The following is a 17,281-nucleotide window of genomic DNA, read 5'->3' on the forward strand; positions in this document are numbered from 1 at the left end:
AGACCTTATTTGTTTACTATTGTTCAATCTATCAGATACATAAGCTAAGGAAGTTTCCCCAGGAATAAGGATTCAATCTGCTTAGGCTAACTAGAAGAAGGAATACTCTCAAAGTCAAGGGAAAAGAGCACATAATGAGAACAAAAAATCCAAACAAAAAGTGTATTGATGAAACATTTATTAAGTCAGCACATACAAGTACTACTTTAAAAATTAAATTTTAGTGCTTTATTTATTTTTACATTACTCAGGTTTCAACTTATATCCTTCCTTTCCTTCTTTCCCAGATAGACATTCTATATAACAATTTTTAAAGAGAAAAAAAAAGTAAAAGAGAAAGAAATTTTAAAAATCAATACATTGTGTGTGTGTTGTGTGTGTGTGTGTGTGTGGTGTATGTATATGAGCATATATATATATGTGTGTGTGTGTGTGTGTGTGTGTGTGTGTGTGAAGAATATATTTGTGTGTGTATCTATATGTATCTATCTATCTATGATCTGGCATTATATACACTGCTTGAGACTCTAGATCTGGAAACTCTTGCCTCTACAAACAAGCAAGGGGAATTGCTTTCTTACATCTATCTCATCTTTGGATGAGACTATGTTTGATCTTTGTAAATTTTGCAACTTTGATTTTCAATTGTTTTGTGATGGGTTTTTTCTATATACTTTGTTGTAGTCCTGGTGTTTATTGTGTTACTGACTCTACTTCCTTCATCCTGTATCTATTCACAAAGGTCTTGCCATATCACACTTATTATTCTTTATGACACAATATATCCCATTACATTTATATACCACATTTTGCTTAGTCTTTTATTAAGTGATGACTAATGGTTACTTTTAAATATATTTTCTTGATTCTTCACTGATTAGTGTCCAATTTGATTTTGTTTCGTTTTCAAAGTACAAGAAATAATAGGCTGACAATGTAAATCCCAGTATGTTTGAGGTCTTGATGTTGCAATGTGATAGCTAAGTATGGTGGTTAGCACTTTGATTTTAGAATTTAGAGAGAACTGTGTCAAATCTTATCTCTACTATTTCCTAGTTCTATGACTATAAGCATGTCCCTAAACCTGTAATGTGTCTAATAGTGCACACAAAACTTTGAACAGATCATACATTTAGATCCAGAAGGGATTTCGGAAACTATCCAGTTCGATCCCTTCATTTTACAAATGAGGAAACTGAGTCCCAGAAAGATTATGTGGTTATCAAGTAGTGAATAGTATTCAAGAGCCTCATGAGAGGTTCTCATGATAAAACCAGACTTCTTCCCACTGTACCTGGTACCTTCTGTCATTGCCAACAGAAAACTAAATTGGAACTGCTTTTGATCTCATACTAAGGGTTTGAGTGATATTAGCTCCAAAACTTTTATACTGTACTGTGTTGCCTTCCCCACTCACCTCTGCTCCTTATTTTCTATGTGGTTTTGCACAAGTCATGCAGTGTCCTTGGGTCTCTGTTTCATTTATAGAATGAAGAAGTTGGACTAAATGGTCTCTGGGGTCTTTCCAAGTTTAGCTTGATCATGTTATGACCCTTAAAACAAATCAATTTTCTCAGTGTATTAAATATAAAATGAGATCAGGCATGAAAAGTATTCTCTGCTATCGGAAGAACTATGTAAATGTTGTTGTTCATTCATGTCCAACCCTTCCTGACCCCATTTGGGGTTTTCTTGGCAAAGAAAAGGAAATGGTTTGCCATTTTCTTCTTCAGCTCATTTTACAGAGGAGGAAACTGAGGTATGCAGAAATTAAGTGAATTTCCCAGTCACAAAACTGCTCAACATCTGAGTTCAGATTTGAACTTGGGTCTTCATGACTCTAGGCCTAATTTTTTCATCCACGGCACCCCTCAACTGCCCTGTTAATGTCAACGGTATCCTAAAAATATCTCTGATAAGTAGAATAGTATTAGAGTCAACTAGAAAGTTGACTTCAGAGCCAAGAAAACCTGTATTTATATCCTGCCTCTGACCCATCCCCAAAGTATGACCCTGGACAAACCTTTTGTGCTCTAGGCAAGTCTCTATGATGCTAATTTGGAGAAAAGATGGCAGCCCGCATTAGCAGAAGTTTCCTTTTCTAGGTGTTCTGTATCCATTTACAACATTTGTTCTTTCTAATGAAAGCGACTCATGCCATCCCTCTAAAAGTGCCATTGGTAAGTTTTACTGTGTATTGCATGGTACTAAAACTATTTCAACAATTTTCTCTTATTTCCCCCAATTTATAAAATGTTTCCCAAGGTACCTCTCAGAAAAGCCGCAACCCAAAGTGTTAGATGGTCATCTCTGGCCACCAGGAGATTGGAAGTGTTTTGAGAGCAGGGACTGTTTTATTTTTGTCCTTATGTCCCCAGTGCTCAGGTCAGTGCTTGGTACTGAGCAGCTGAATGGAAAATATTTGTTGAATTTAACATAACTAATTAAAACATAACACAAATAATTAAACAATTGATATTGCTATATATTATATAGATATAATATAGATATCCATCACTGGTGGTTGATATAAGGAGAAACAAATCTGTGCTTATAAAATGGGAGTAACTTTTCTCATTGTCATTTCATTGAGTTTTCTTCTTTCCCTCTACTAACTGGAAAGCTTGCCATTTCTTTTTTGGTGGTTGGACCAGATGACCAACCCTTTAAAGACTTTCTTCTCAGATCATCATGTCTTATTCCCATTAAATAGTAAAGTATCCCTGCAGTACAGGGATAAATGCACTGTTTCTGCACTTCTGGTACCATAGACCCTCTGCTCATAGACTGAAATCCAGGAGATAAAATCCAGGTCATCCATACTAGTCCCCTCATTTCATGGTGAGGAAAACGGATTCCTCCTTTAGTCTGTTTCCTCAACTGTAAAGTGAGGGAGTGAGATTAGATGGCCTCCGTGATTTTTCCTGGCTTTAGCTCCATAATGTTATGATCTTCCAAACAAAGCTTTCTTCCAAATATATTAAATCTGAATCCAGGAAATGAAAATTCAATGTTGAAACTGGTGCTTGTACTTCACTGTGAAAATGAATCCTCTTCTCCCAGTGCAATGGATCACCCAGCTGTTGGCCATATCCTCACCCTTATTTAACACAATTTCTGTCACAACGAAAACAATAACAAAAAACCTGTCTGTTGTTATGAGTGGGCTTTGGATACAAAGCAGAATTGATCGACAGCTTGGTTTTGTTTTCCAATGACTTTGGTTTCATTTTATTGTTTTTCTGGGATTTTTTTTTTAACTGTAATTCTCATTGCACAATCTGGAAATTATAAAGAAATCAGTTTTCACCTTTCCAATGAATCTATTGTGTAATGATGGTTTTCTTCTTTTTTGTGTTCTTTATTTTTCAGCTTCCCCAGGCACAAAAGGTAAACCATTTTCAATCAAGCCTTAACCATTCTAAGAAACTGCAAGTCGCGCATGTCTTCACAGTGTTGTGACTTTGGCACCATTCATGACCAGTGAAATGGTCCCCTTGGGACAAGCTCAGTCACCTGGAAGTGGGTCCAAACGGTCATGGCTCAAAGAGCCCTCTGACCTTTAGATGCTGCCGATTCAATTGTCCCAAAGGAGGGAGCAGCTTTGGAACCCATTCAGGCCATAGCCAGAGGTCGTGAACATACTCTGATCTAGACTTAAACTCAGAAGCCCCACTACCCCAATTTGGCATTCTATGCATTCCCTTGAATCCATTCCTGGACAGCCACTTGATCTGAATAGTTATCAGCCCCCTGCTTGGAAATTAAATTCTGTGATGATGAGCCAAAGGCCATGCTTGATTTTTTATAATTGCAAAATAATGATTTCCAATTTCTGTCCGCCACTCTCTGGTCTATAATCCCAGCAAGGGCGAATCATTTCACCAATGGCCAGACCCTTTCACTGGTTTTCATTATCTGTCTGTCAAAACTCTTTAAAAATACCATCAAATGTGTTCTCTGTTTCAAACTATGTCATGCAATCCAGCTTTAGCCTTGCAATGGTTCTGTAACCAATGTCTCTGTGGCATGTTGTGATATAATGTTGGTTTTGGCAAAGGGACCATAGCATCTGATGCCTGTTGCAACATCGTTATGTAATTCACAAACCTGATGGAGACTTCTGAGAGAGGCACCAGTGCTTCAGAGCAGGAGGCAGTAATGGAGTGATAAGAGTAGATGAGTAATGGAGTAGACGGAGCCGTGGGCTTAGATTCGGTAAGAACTGGGTTCAGGTTCTATTTGAAACATACCCGCTTCATGAAACAAACAGAAGTTCACTTCTGTGATCAATCAACTCCCCACAACTAGAAATTCGAGATCTCTGCTTGGGAAAAAGAAATGTCCATAGGGAGAATCTAGGTCTCAACCAGAATCAAGAAAAATGGAAAACAAAAGGAAGATTCCGTGTCCTTCTAGAGTTAAATGTGGGAGCCAAACCTTCAGCAGCTCTTCCAAACTTCCTCATTTGGAGTGGAGAAATGATGAATCTGTTCCTCTTAATTGAGAGATCGAGGAGGACTACTCCAACAACAGTCTGTTCATAACATATGGACCACCAGAGGCCTAGAAATCATTACATAGTTACTCAATTCTATTATGGATATTTAAACAAGGCAAAAAAATGTATTAGCATGTAACTTGGCTAGTTGTGATATTTGATTATACTCCAATGTCATCACAAAAGTAATGAACATTTGGTGCAGCTTTCCTAAAGTTGGGCTTGCAACTTATTTAATAACGGATAAATAGAATTTTAAGAATTTAGGACCTATGAGAGGGCCAAATTCTAAGTAGAAGCAACCTTGTGTTTAGTGCTTAAATTGAAGCATTTTCTTTTAAGTTGAAGATTTGATATACAGCGGAGATTTGGATCGTCATTTTCTCCCAACAATTATGTTGAGAATAAAATTCTTACCAGAGTTTTCTCTTCATTCATATCGAATTGGGTTTCTCAGAAATATACTTTTCCAACAAAGTTCAGAATAAACTCATAGTGTTAGTGAAAGAGTAGACTTTTCCCACTTATCTACTCTCCAACCCCCCAAAAAAACCTTTGACTAATTTTTTCCAAATACACATATAGTTTCAATTTTAGGAGAAAAAAAAAGTCTTTGGCTCATGACCTACACTTTTCTTCCCCATTATGGTATGCTTAGCTAATATAATGTAAGCTACTCTTGTAAATCATGAAGCACAAATCACCAGGGTGCCTCAGCTTCTCCCAAGTACCAAACAATGGCAGGTCAATGTCCGAGGACCCATTTATGCACCTGTGTTCCAGCAAGGACTGTTTTGTGCTTCCATAGAACATTACATAATTCCATTTCTTAGCCTTTTGTCAAAATAGACCTAGATGGGATCACTATTTGATTATTTTGCTTTTAATATAAGATGCTATGCTAAAAGATTCTTCACCTCTCCATTTTTAGGGCAATTTTATACTGTGCTAAGTTGCAAGGTTCACTGTGGATCTCAGATGATGGTGATTTTCCTCACTGAAAGCTTCTGAAACTGATGAACCCATAGATCCAGGCCAAACAAATGAATGAACGATTGCACAAATAAACAAATGATTAAACACCTAAATGAATGAGTTTATGGATATTTTGTATGGATTTCCTGGATAAAACAAAATTATTGGATTTTTAGATAGCTTTTTTTAAAATAAAAAAATAAAATATAGCCTCAGCTCAAAAGTACTAGGAAAATAAACATTCTTGATGACCACTTCAGTTGTGAATTTGAACCCACAATGTCCTAATAGCCGTGATCTTGTTAGCAAGAAGACAAGTCTTTCCTTTTCATCCCTATTTCTTGCATCCCAAAAGCTGGAATCCAGGGCTAGTTGTAACTCCTTTGCCATCGAAACTGTTTTCTGTGCTCTCTCATCAGCCTTGAATGATTGTATATCGGTTTAAACTTCAGCTCACATACCATATCTGGGAATTCAGGATTTAGAAATGAAATGGACATGGTACCCTGGTCATGGAAGCTATTCAGTCACTGTTCTTCCATGTGAAAATTTTAGAGTTCTTGATGAAGTCTGACTTCTTGAATTCACTTGGATTTTCCTTATACAATGCCTTCAGATGGGGTTTCAGCTTTCAATAAAGAAAGGCCTTCCAAGGTTCACGATTTGGAGAGGAGTCTTTGTAATGGTTCTGGCATGAATAAAAGATGCCATTTCCCCATGAACTACTTTGTAGTGAGCAGCATCGAGAAGCTTTGTTGCTCCTTGGGTGAAGGGAAGTGATCCAGGGAAGCTGCATCTTGAGGCTTCACTTAGACATTAGGTCATTAAAGCAGACACTTGGCCATATGGTGTCTGAAATTGTGACTGTGTTTTGGTTGGACGCTCTTTGTGTAGCATCTGAAAGGGTTTTCTCTATAAATATTTCTCATCCCTCTGTCTCTGTAAACAGGCTTATTTTAATCTGCTGGCTGATCTACCATTAGATATGTAACATTTAAATCTATCCTTTGTACAAAGCAACCATTTAAAAGCTCTTATTTATGAATTAAGTCTGTGCTCTGAATAACTGGAAGAAGTTCCAAAGGCATGCTTGAGACGTTCCAACTGTTCTAAATAAAGGGCTTTAGTTTTTAGAGGTTTTAAGACTTTCCTACCTCCATCTCTCCAGTTTGAAAATCTTAACTCTTAGTGAGTTGTACAAGTGGTGCCCAAGGATCATAAGCTAGGTAAAAAAATTAGATATTTCACTGGTAGCCATGCTTTCTTTCTAGGAATTTCTAGCAATTTGTCATGGAATTCTGAATGCCACAAAGGATGGATTGAAAACCATTTTTCCCCTGCAGGAACACATGCATATGGTCAACTAGCTAGTGCAGTGGGTAGAATACAAAGATCTAAGGTTAAACCTTGCCTTAATCACTTACTAGCTATGTGACCCTGACCAACTCACTTAATCCTGTTTGCCTCAGTTTACTCATCTATAAAATGAGCTGGAGAAAGACAATGACAAACCAATTCAGTATCTTTGTCAAGAAAACTTCAAAGGGGGTTGTTGAGACTCGACAACAGCAATATCAATTCACACAAATACACACAACTTTTAGTAAACACCTTTGTAGAATTTGCAGTTCTTTCTACAATGGATGACATACTCTTGAATTCAAAGATAGAGTCAAGGAAGTGTGTAGATATGAGTCATTAAATTTCTCTCCTAAATGGCACTGCTCCTATCTTCACGCTACCCTCAGAGAGAAGAGGAATACCTTCCCTGTTCCCTTGGTTACCACTGGAGTGGTCCCAAAGATGCTGCTGGTGACCTGGGGAGAATGGGCTTACATCTAAACTAATTACAAAAAGCACTTGCACAATAGTCCACAGAACATTAAAAAAAATAATAAAATGACTAAGTTCAGGAGGGCAACTTGTCGTGGAACCATTTCTATTGAACTCTCATTGAAGAGAATCATATCATTAAAAATAATCCCATACAAAGTTGCCTTAACTATAGTGTCCCAAGGTTTGCAAAGCCCTTTACATCTCATTGTGGCACTGTCATAACCTTGTGATGTAGGTATATTATAGAAGGGATTCTTCTCTGAGAGTTTAAGCATCTTACCTGGGGTTATGGAACTGGGAAATGTCTGAAGCAGGATTTCAATTTTAGGGCTTACTGACTCCTAGTAAAATATTCCATGTACTTTGTCATAAGGAATCTCATAGTCAGAGTCAGGAAATATTTATTAAGTACCTACTTTGTGCCAGACACCGGGCTGAGAGCTGGGGATACACAATGCTACAAGATAATCCCTCCTCTCAAGGAGCTCACAATCTGATAGAGGCAGACAAAATAGAAACATTTATAAAAGATCACATTTCTTTAGAACTGTAGGGTGAAATTTCAGAGAAAGATATTATCAAAAGGGATTTACATGAAGTCACACACAGGCAATCCAGCCCATTTTACCACCTGGAGTTATTTGTTCACATAGAGTCCGTCTACACAGCCTAAAGAATAGCAATAGGCTCCTAATTCTCTGCTTCACACAATCAGAATAAATTGTTCAATACTTTTGAGTTGTATCCAACTCTGCATGACTCCATCAATTTTGGGATTTTTTTTGGGGGGGAGGGAGAAAAGATACTGGAGTGATGTGCCATTTTCCCTCTCCAGCTCATTTTCTAGATGATGAAACTTAGCAAAGCTCCAAGGTCACAGAGCTTGTAAATGAGGCTAGATTTTACCTCATGAAAATTAAGTTTTTCTGATTCCAAGCCCAGTGTTTTATTTACTGCACCACCTAGCTGCCTCATCAGAACAGGTAGCCATACAAAATTTCTCGGCATCTCCTTTGAGAATTCAAAAGTTTGTGTGTCTGTGGTGAACAAATGAGCTTTCTACTAATTTATTTCCTGTGCTATGGAGTCACATCACTGGCCCTAGGAAGACCTGGTTTAAAAGCAATCTCTGACACTTGTGATATGGGAAAAACATAGAAACTCTCAGCCTCAGTTTCCTTCTCTGTAAAATGATATATAATCATAAAAGATAAGACCCATTGATGTGACTTATGCAGACAACAGATGATGGTAGGCACCAAATGTTGGGGTCCAGTCACGTGAAGAATTCCCAATGGCCGTCCTCTTTGGCAGCAGGTAGGCTTATTTAAGGGAAGTGGTTACGGATGAGACAAAAGGAACAGGAATGGTAAATATGAAATAGAATTGGGAAAACATGCAAAAGACAAGTTCCCTAGTGGGAAATTAACTCAGTAGAAAGGGAGCACCCCATGAGGTTGGGGAAATGCCCTTAGCTGGCAGGCTAAATCCTAAAAGAGATTTAATACCCTAAGAGTAGCTATAAAGAGAAATGAGGTTGAGAAGCATAGTGGAGATAGGCGAGATACCATGTGGCATGAGAGAGGGGTAAAGGGAAAGACAACAGGGGACAGGGTGCCATGGCAGACTGTCCCTAAGGAGGTCATTGAGTGTGGCATGGGCCAGTAGTAGATTTTATAGATAAAATTTAATGTCAGGGACGTGACTGCAGTTTCTGACAGGACATGACAAGGTGAGATTGCTCCAGATCCCTACAGAGGGGGCCCTCAGGGCTTTTGACAGAACTTGGATTTCTGACTAGATGATCTCCCCATAGCATGGGACCATAAAGCTAAGCTGATCTCTCTCTGTGTCTTCTCCCTGCCTACCCCAGGGATCAATTTGATCAATTCTTCAATTTCTCTCTGCCCAACACAGCATTGTGTCCAACCCCTTCCTTTTATAGATAAAAATATTGAGGATGAGAAAACTGACCTGACTTGCCCAGATAGGATGTGAGGTGGTAATTGAGTCTCATGAGCCTCCTGACTCCAAGTGCTGTGTCCTCTCCACTTACCTTACTGCCCTTCAAATAGGATAATATGCCCAAAGTGCCTTGTATACTTTAGAGAGCTATCTAAATGTCAGCTACTATTTGCTGAAACTTGCCTTTTCTCTGTTTCCTAGGGGCACTCTATTTATTAATGTCAACTTGGCAAATATGGAGGTGGAGGGCATGGTTTTCTCCAGACTGTGGTTAAAGCCACATCTCCCATCTCAGCTAGAAGAGTTATTAATGCATTGAGGGCTCTCAGTTGTCTGGCCAGGTGTTTTGTTTCCTTGTAGGAATGGTTTCACTTGGTACTCAAACAAACACTTAGGGGTCGAGATTCATGGTCTCCTTCCTGCTGGGCTAGACTGTTCTGCTGCCTGGAGGGAGAGCCTGGGCAGTCAGTCAGGCTCTCTTTTGGAAAAGAGAAAGCCCCCTCCCCCTTTTTGGTTATTGTTTTTCCTCTAGGATGGCATGTTTTATTCATTTGTCTCTTGTCTCTTTCTGTCTCCAGATCAAAAAAAAAAAAAGATCTTGTCTCCTTCCTTGCGGTTGATGTCTTTCTTTTGAAATATTTTGGGAGGTGTTTTCCCCTTTTCCACTTTTTGTCCTCTTCATGTTTTTTTTCCTCTTCTTTGTTACTGTCTCAGCTGTGCCAGTCAGAAATGGCCTGGCTTTTATCTTCCCGGGATCAGATTTCAGCAGTCTCAGAGCATCATTTATCACTCCTCGCCTCATTTACCAGCTACACTTTGAAGTGTTGAATTAACTGTCATGGAGGGGAGAAAACAGAAAATTTGCAAAGCTGTGATTTCCCCAGAAGTGCAGGTCTAGTAATCTCTGGGTGTCATTATGATTCTATTACAGTCTCAATGGATGCTAGTGCAAAATAGCCCCCCCCGATAAATATTTACATTTGCTCCTAGTTTGGGTCTTGTTTGTCTTCTCCTTTTCTAATTCGGAATGGCTAAATATCCCCTGCTTTGAGGAATTCAGATTTGTGCTGAGCATTTTGCAAGGCCATGCCCCATGGGGGTCTTGATGCCATTAGATAGATGCCTTTTCAGGATTCACAATGTTCCTTGATCTGTCTTCATTAGGGATTTGGAAATCTCGTTGTGTCATGGACTTCTTTGGTGTCTGGTAAGATCTATGGACCCCAGCTCAGAAAAATATTACATTCATCAAATAAAAATATATGTAGGCACACAGAGGAAACCAATTATATTGAAATCAAATGGATTAAATATATAAAATTCATGGACTCCCTGATAGCTCTTCAGAGACAGCGGTCCATGAATGTGTAGGCTATATCAAATAGTAATATTTCAAGGAGATAACTGAATAAACCATTGTTTTTTCATGTCAAAGATCTATGAAGGAATGAGATAAATTGAGGATGAATGTGCAATAGAGAAGGATTGGTAGAGAAGACAGTGTGTAACTTTGGGCTGGAAGGAGTAGTTTGATTTTTTTTTCCAATACGACGTAGAGGGAATGAGACTGGTGCAGACAGATGACCTTCATGGAAGTGAGGGTCATTATAGAACAACATAGAATAAACCAAATCAGTATGAAATCTACCGCATGGGGAAATTCAGACAGATATTGATTTATAATCATAGAATTTAAAGCTAAAAAAGTCTGAAGAGTTCTTCTAATAAACCAGTCCCTTCCATTTTACAGATGAAGTAACTGTGGCCAGAAAAGGGCAGGTGATTTCCCTGAGGTGGACAAGTGGTCCAGTAGCATTAACGGAAATCCAAATAACACCCTTTCTTGCCAAATTCAATGATTTCCATCCCCCCATATTGAGCACTACTGCCTTTCATATATTTTAAAGAAATGATATAACTTTGGTTCTTATTTCTCTGTTTGGTAATGAAAGCTAACACTTCCCTTTTGTCTGTGGGCACTATCTAAGTTTGACAAAGAAGTAAGAATACTTGTTTGGCTGTGAGAAGATGATTCTCTGACTTTTATGGGAACTAATTCACCTCCATGGCTCTCAGTTTCTACTTCTATAAAATCCAAAGGCTGGATTCAGTGGTCTCCCTGGTGCCTTGCAGTGCAAGATTCAAGCTTTCACTTTGACATATTATTGTACAGCAAGCTCATGTAGAGAAGAATCTCACAACAGAACAGTTGCAGAAACTTAGAACTCAGTGGGATTGGTGGACCTGGAAGGCACAGATACAAGCTACCATATGACCTGAAACTCTCCAGAACAAGACTCCCCTGGAAAGCTCAGAGTGGATAGTTGTGTCCTTCATCCTAATCTCCAAAGGATGACCTTGGAATACAGAGGACCAGTGCTTGACCTTGAAGCAAAGCTTAGCTGGACTACCTCCTCTCCTTTGAATCTGGCTGATTTTATCTGTCCTCCTGGAGAATTTAGTTGCTTTCCTCTTTGCCATCTTGCCAATGATGAGCCTGTGGACTCTGAAGGACTTTTACCTCTACAACAGAGGAAACCTTGATTATAGACACAGAGGTACTGAGTAGAACAGATTCCAGTGCCAAATAAGTTAGAGTTGAACAGATACAACTGGGTCTTCCCAATAGCCTTTGCAACTCTGAGTTTTTATGAGAGAATCCCAGAAATTCCACACATGGAAAGAACTTCAGTGTTGAACAATCTAATCGATATTCAAAAAAGGAAACCCCACTAATGACAAACTCGAAAGACATCCAACCTTTGTTTGAAGATATCATAGTATGGGAAGCTCATCACTTCCTTTAATAGCACACCAGACTTTTAGACAGCTCTCTTGGTTAAGAAAGTTTCCTTCACATCAAGTCTTCTTTGCAACTTCTACCAATTGGTTCCTACTTCTCTACCCTAGAGTATGGATTGCCTGGGAATTTTTCACCTCATCTTCAAGACGACAGTGTCATTCATTAATAAATCAGTATTACTTGTACATGGAAGCAACAAAGAAATCCTGACTGGAGTCAAATTGAATTTAAATAGTGAATTTAATGGGTTGTGTTGGGGGGGGTTTGTATTTTCAGAATTACAGGAAACTCCCAGTTAAAAAACTGCCTCTCAATATAGATTGCCCCCAATACTATAACTTATAGTCTTCCTATATCCTGTTCCTATATCTCTAGCTCCTACTCCCCTCACAATTCTCCAAGGAAGACTTTCTTTTCTGCCAGGAAGGGAAGCAGGAAGTTGGGGCTGAAAGCCATTCTGTTCTTCTCTGAGAGAGGAGGTCATGGGCTAATACTATGTCTATCTGCTCTCTTAAATCTTTTTAATGTAGAAGATACGATCAGGTTCTATCTAAATTTTGATTACTTTGTATTTTTTGGGGGGTGGAGAATCTAAGCTCCATATCCAAGGCTTGACGATACTTTTCCACTTAATATCAGTTCTACAATGAATATATATAGAAAATAGCAAAGAAATTCATTTATTCCAATCCCTAACAAAACAGAAACCAGAGAAAGTAAACATAGAAGAATATATAACAGACAATACAGGATGAAAACATTCTCCAATAGGGAGCAAGATAAATCAGCTCAACTAAGAGATAAGTGTCCTGAATCTCATGTAAGGCAAACTCCCTAAAATCTCTAATGTAGCTAGCTTGGAATGGGAACATGATGGAGATTACAGTCTTCTCTCATATCTTCCTAGATTTTTTTCCTTTAAGTAATCTCGAATTGTGTAGCCTTCTATTTGTTTTTTTTCTTAAAGAGGGACTATGCTGGAAGAAGACTTTGATGGATAGAGCACCAGCTCTGAAGTCAGGAGGACCTGAGTTCAAATTTGACCTCAGACTTTTAACACTTCCTAGCTGTGTAACCCTGGGCAAGTCACTTAACCCCAACTGCTTCAGAAAAAAAAAAAGAAGACTGTGGGGAGTTTCAGAAGTCCTAAACTCCATCCTATCACTCATACAGAGCAGGGTTTTTACCTCCACCAATAAGGAGAGCATCCTATATCAATTGGCTTTGGAAAAGGGGTTACACAAAAATCATGTACATACACACATCAATACATACATACATGTTATTATGAGAAACTAATTTCAACAAACATGTATCATCATATTCAAAGAATATATACATATATATATATATAATACTATATATGGAACTCAATCTTTTATGTTTTAAAAAGTACAGGCAGAATAATAAGAGTATTCATACTGCTCTGCTTGTTTCTGTCTCTTTCTCTATTTCTTTGTATTCTCTTTTGTGAACTTTTTAATGTTTAATTGAGTCTCCATTAACCATCCAATCTTCTCTTCCTACTTTCCCTCCCTTTTTGTTAAAAAAAAAAACAGCCCTCCCTTATAAATAAAAACAATGGGAAAAAAGCTAATTTCCAAATTGGCCGTATCTCAAATTTTTATTTCATACTGTACTTATAGTCCACCACCTCTTTGCAGATAGTTGCATGCTTCATTAGTCTCTTCTGAGTATGTCAGTTTGTGGCAAAGGTAGGACATATACCTAGAGTTTTTTAGCTTTAAGAAGTTTTCTATACATTCTATTCCACTGTTCTGTATCAATTCAAAGAAATTGTTGTCCCATAGATCAGATTTCTGAAGTTTTTGTAAATTATTTTCCTTATATTTATTGTAGCTGTTGTATAAATTATTCTTCTTTTAGTTCCTACTATTCTGCATCAGCTCATACAAGTTTCCCTAAAAATGTAACTTAATAGAAACAGTTAATAATAAGTAAAGTGGTAGAATATAAAATGAATGGACAACTCATTAACTTTTCTGTAAATTATCTGCAAAATCTCAACAAAAATACACAAGAAAAAGAAATTGCATTTTTAAATTCCTGTAGAATATATGAAACATCTGAGTCTAAAAGATAAACCCAAGAAATATATGAAAAGTAGAAAACATTTTAGAGATAAAACAAGACAAATAATTGAAGAAGAATTAATTGCTCCTGGTTGCTCCATGCCAGTATCATTCACATTAATTTCCATATTGAATGACTTATGAATCAAACTACCAAAGCATGACTGTGTAGAACCAGACATAATTAAAATAAAATTCATATTAAGGAACAATTATTCTAAAATCTTAAAAGAAAATAATGGGGAAAATTGGAAAGAAAAGTGGATTCCCAGGGCTAGATCTAAAGTTTTACTACAATATAGTACCAAAAAAAATCCTATTTTAAAATTAGAAAAGTTGATCAATAAAAGAAATTAGGTAATCATTATCCAGAAATAACTGAATGCAATAACATGATGTTCAGTATATTTAAGAACATGATCTACTGAGTTAAAAATTCACTATTCAATAAAAAAAAACATTCTGAGAGAAATAAAAAGAATTCTGAGGAAAATGAACATTAGACAGTATTTCACATTATATAACACAATAAGTTCCAAGTATATGCCCTAGATATTAAGGATCACATGATAAACTAATTAGAAGAGGACATTTCTTTCACAAGCAAATGGAAGAACCCTTGACCAAAGGAGAGATAAAAAACGAACAATTTGATTATTTAAAGTCAAGATGTTTTATTATTATTATTTCAAGCAGAAGTCATATTAATTAGAATTGAGGACAATATTAAATCAGAAAGGAAAATCATTCTAACAAATATTGACTAAAAGTCTAATATCTAAGCTATGTAAAGAATTGATTCAATTATATGAAAATAAGAGACACTCCATCTATAGCTAAGTGGAGACGAGATACGAGCAGACAATTCTCAGTGAAAGAAATCCAGGCTACCAACAATCAAATGAATAAATGCTCCAAACCACTAATTAATCAAGAAAAATGCAACTGATAATCATTAGCTTAGCAAAATAACAAAAATGGAAAATGACAAATGTTGAAAGGTCACTGGGAATAAAGATACTCTAATGATTTGTTGATTGAGCTATGAATCAATCGATCATCCATTCTGGAAAGTAATTTCCAGTTTATCCACAAAGTCACTAAACTATGTATACCTTTGACCTAGAGGACCTGCTAGTGGTTTTGTACCCTAAGAAATTAAAAACAGAGGGAAAAAACTGATAATCAAAATATTGATAGCCAAAATTTTTTTTATTATTTCAAAGAAGCAAAAATTAAGTTGTATCCATCAATTGAAGAATGGCTGAACACATTATTTTATGTGAACATTATATAATATTATTGTATCATAAGAAATAATGAAAAGGCCAGTTTTGGTGAATCTTAGGCAGACTTAGATGAACTGTTACCGAGCAGAAACAGGAGATGAATTACAATAGTTATAATGTAAAAAACAAAACAAAACAAATTTTGAATTCTTTAAAACTTCAAACAGTTCATTGCAATGACCAATCATAATTTTAAAAGACTGATAATGAAACATGTATCCCTTATATTATTGAGGGATCTGTAGATAGTCAACATATGTCTGATTTGTTTGACTATATATTTGCCATGGGAGTGTTCATTTATTTTTCCTATGTGAAGGGAGTTGGGAGGAGAGTAGTAGATTGATGAAAATAACACAAAAGAAAGAGTGAAAATGAAAATTAATATTAATGAAACATTTTCATAGATGAAAGCAGGAGGATACACACACAAATTAATATTGATAATAAAATATTAAATTAAGGCATAAAGTAAAATATATATTTTGGGTTTTTAGTTTAATATGATATATCTACATGATAAAACATTACTATTTCATATAAGTGTGAATAATTTAATTCCATTTAACAAAGGTTTATTCTGTACTAGTTTTTATTAATCATTGAGCCTAGGCATTATTTGAGTTACAGAGATTTAAATGAAAGTCAAAAATAAAATAGTCCCTTCAACCAGGAAACAGGCATTCAACCAGGAAACCATTTAAAAAGATGATGAACTTGTGACAAAACAAGGAAGATAGATAACCAATGCATAGTCCAAATGCTCCATTGTTACCATCAGAAGAACTTAAGGAAAGTCTCTACTATCTTGAATGAACCCCTTGTGGTGAACTTGTGGAAGAATATGAACTAGAGTAATATGGGATAGAAAGGTGTGGATAGGTGTTGACTGCCTCACTGAAGGGAATATTGACAATGATTTGATCAGATGCTCTAGACATCCTCAAACTATTTTTTAAATAGTAAGAATATCCAGACATTTCATTACATTGAGGATAATCAAGTGTAGGTCACTATTTGACCAGAATTCAGAGAAGTCAGGGAAAACATGGAAATGGTCTCAGAATTGCTGGCGCCATTTGGTTTTCTAAGAACAAAAACAACTATCCATTCTGCAAAGTGAAGATCTCAGAATAATTGGAAAACCTTTTGTTTCTCACGTCATCTTTCTTGGTTCAAAAATTCATTATAATAATATTTAAAAATTGGGTCATCCTTTCAAAATTTTCTTTGATTCCGTGTGTGTGTGTGTGTGTGTGTGTGTGATTTACTACTACTTCTTTTCATCAATAACAATTATAAAATTTAAATGACTCTTGGGACTTAAAAACAATATAATTCTTACCAAACTTACAACAGTCACCAAATGAAATAGTATTTTCCTTTGAAAGTCAAAGGAAAAGCTGAACCTCCCAATCTGGATTCTGTTATTGTCCTCTTTACAATTGTTCTTGCATCTTAAAAGAAACATTCATACTCCCTTTCATATTGAGGGTAAGGGAAAGCAATAGATTCTTAAACATTACGGCAAAGAACGCTTGTAATTAGAAGAACATGCCATCATTTTGAACTTTCATACTGTTAAACATGAGAACGGTGGTGAAGGGGGAAACCTCAAACATTTGGTCTTCTTGTTCTCAAGTTACTGGTTGCTAATCAACTGTTCAGACTGATTTATCACAAAACAGGATTTCAACCAAGTGATTCAGTCTGATGTTCTTAGTTCATCTTGACTTCCCAAAATATTTCTATTACTCCCTTCTCTTAGGTTCGTTGGATGCAGAACTAGAAGGGCTATAGAATTCCTAGTCCAACTCTT

At 36.7% G+C, this 17,281-nt stretch overlaps 1 protein-coding gene across 5 annotated transcripts in view; it reads left to right on the forward strand.

Moving 5' to 3' along the window:
* CACNA2D3 (calcium voltage-gated channel auxiliary subunit alpha2delta 3) overlaps positions 1–17,281 on the forward strand; it is a 1,010,949-nt gene that overhangs the window by 714,387 nt on the left and 279,281 nt on the right. For 4 of the 5 annotated variants that reach the window (XM_031952127.1, XM_031952119.1, XM_031952106.1 and 1 more), the window contains one exon: positions 3,373–3,390. The exons of the other annotated variant lie outside the window; for it this stretch is intronic. In XM_031952127.1, the coding sequence (XP_031807987.1) occupies positions 3,373–3,390 (18 nt within the window). The remainder of the gene's footprint in view (positions 1–3,372; positions 3,391–17,281) is intronic. 5 annotated transcript variants of the gene reach the window in all.

Source organism: Sarcophilus harrisii, chromosome 1 (genome assembly GCF_902635505.1).
Source record: "Sarcophilus harrisii chromosome 1, mSarHar1.11, whole genome shotgun sequence".
Taxonomy (NCBI): Eukaryota; Metazoa; Chordata; class Mammalia; order Dasyuromorphia; family Dasyuridae; genus Sarcophilus; species Sarcophilus harrisii.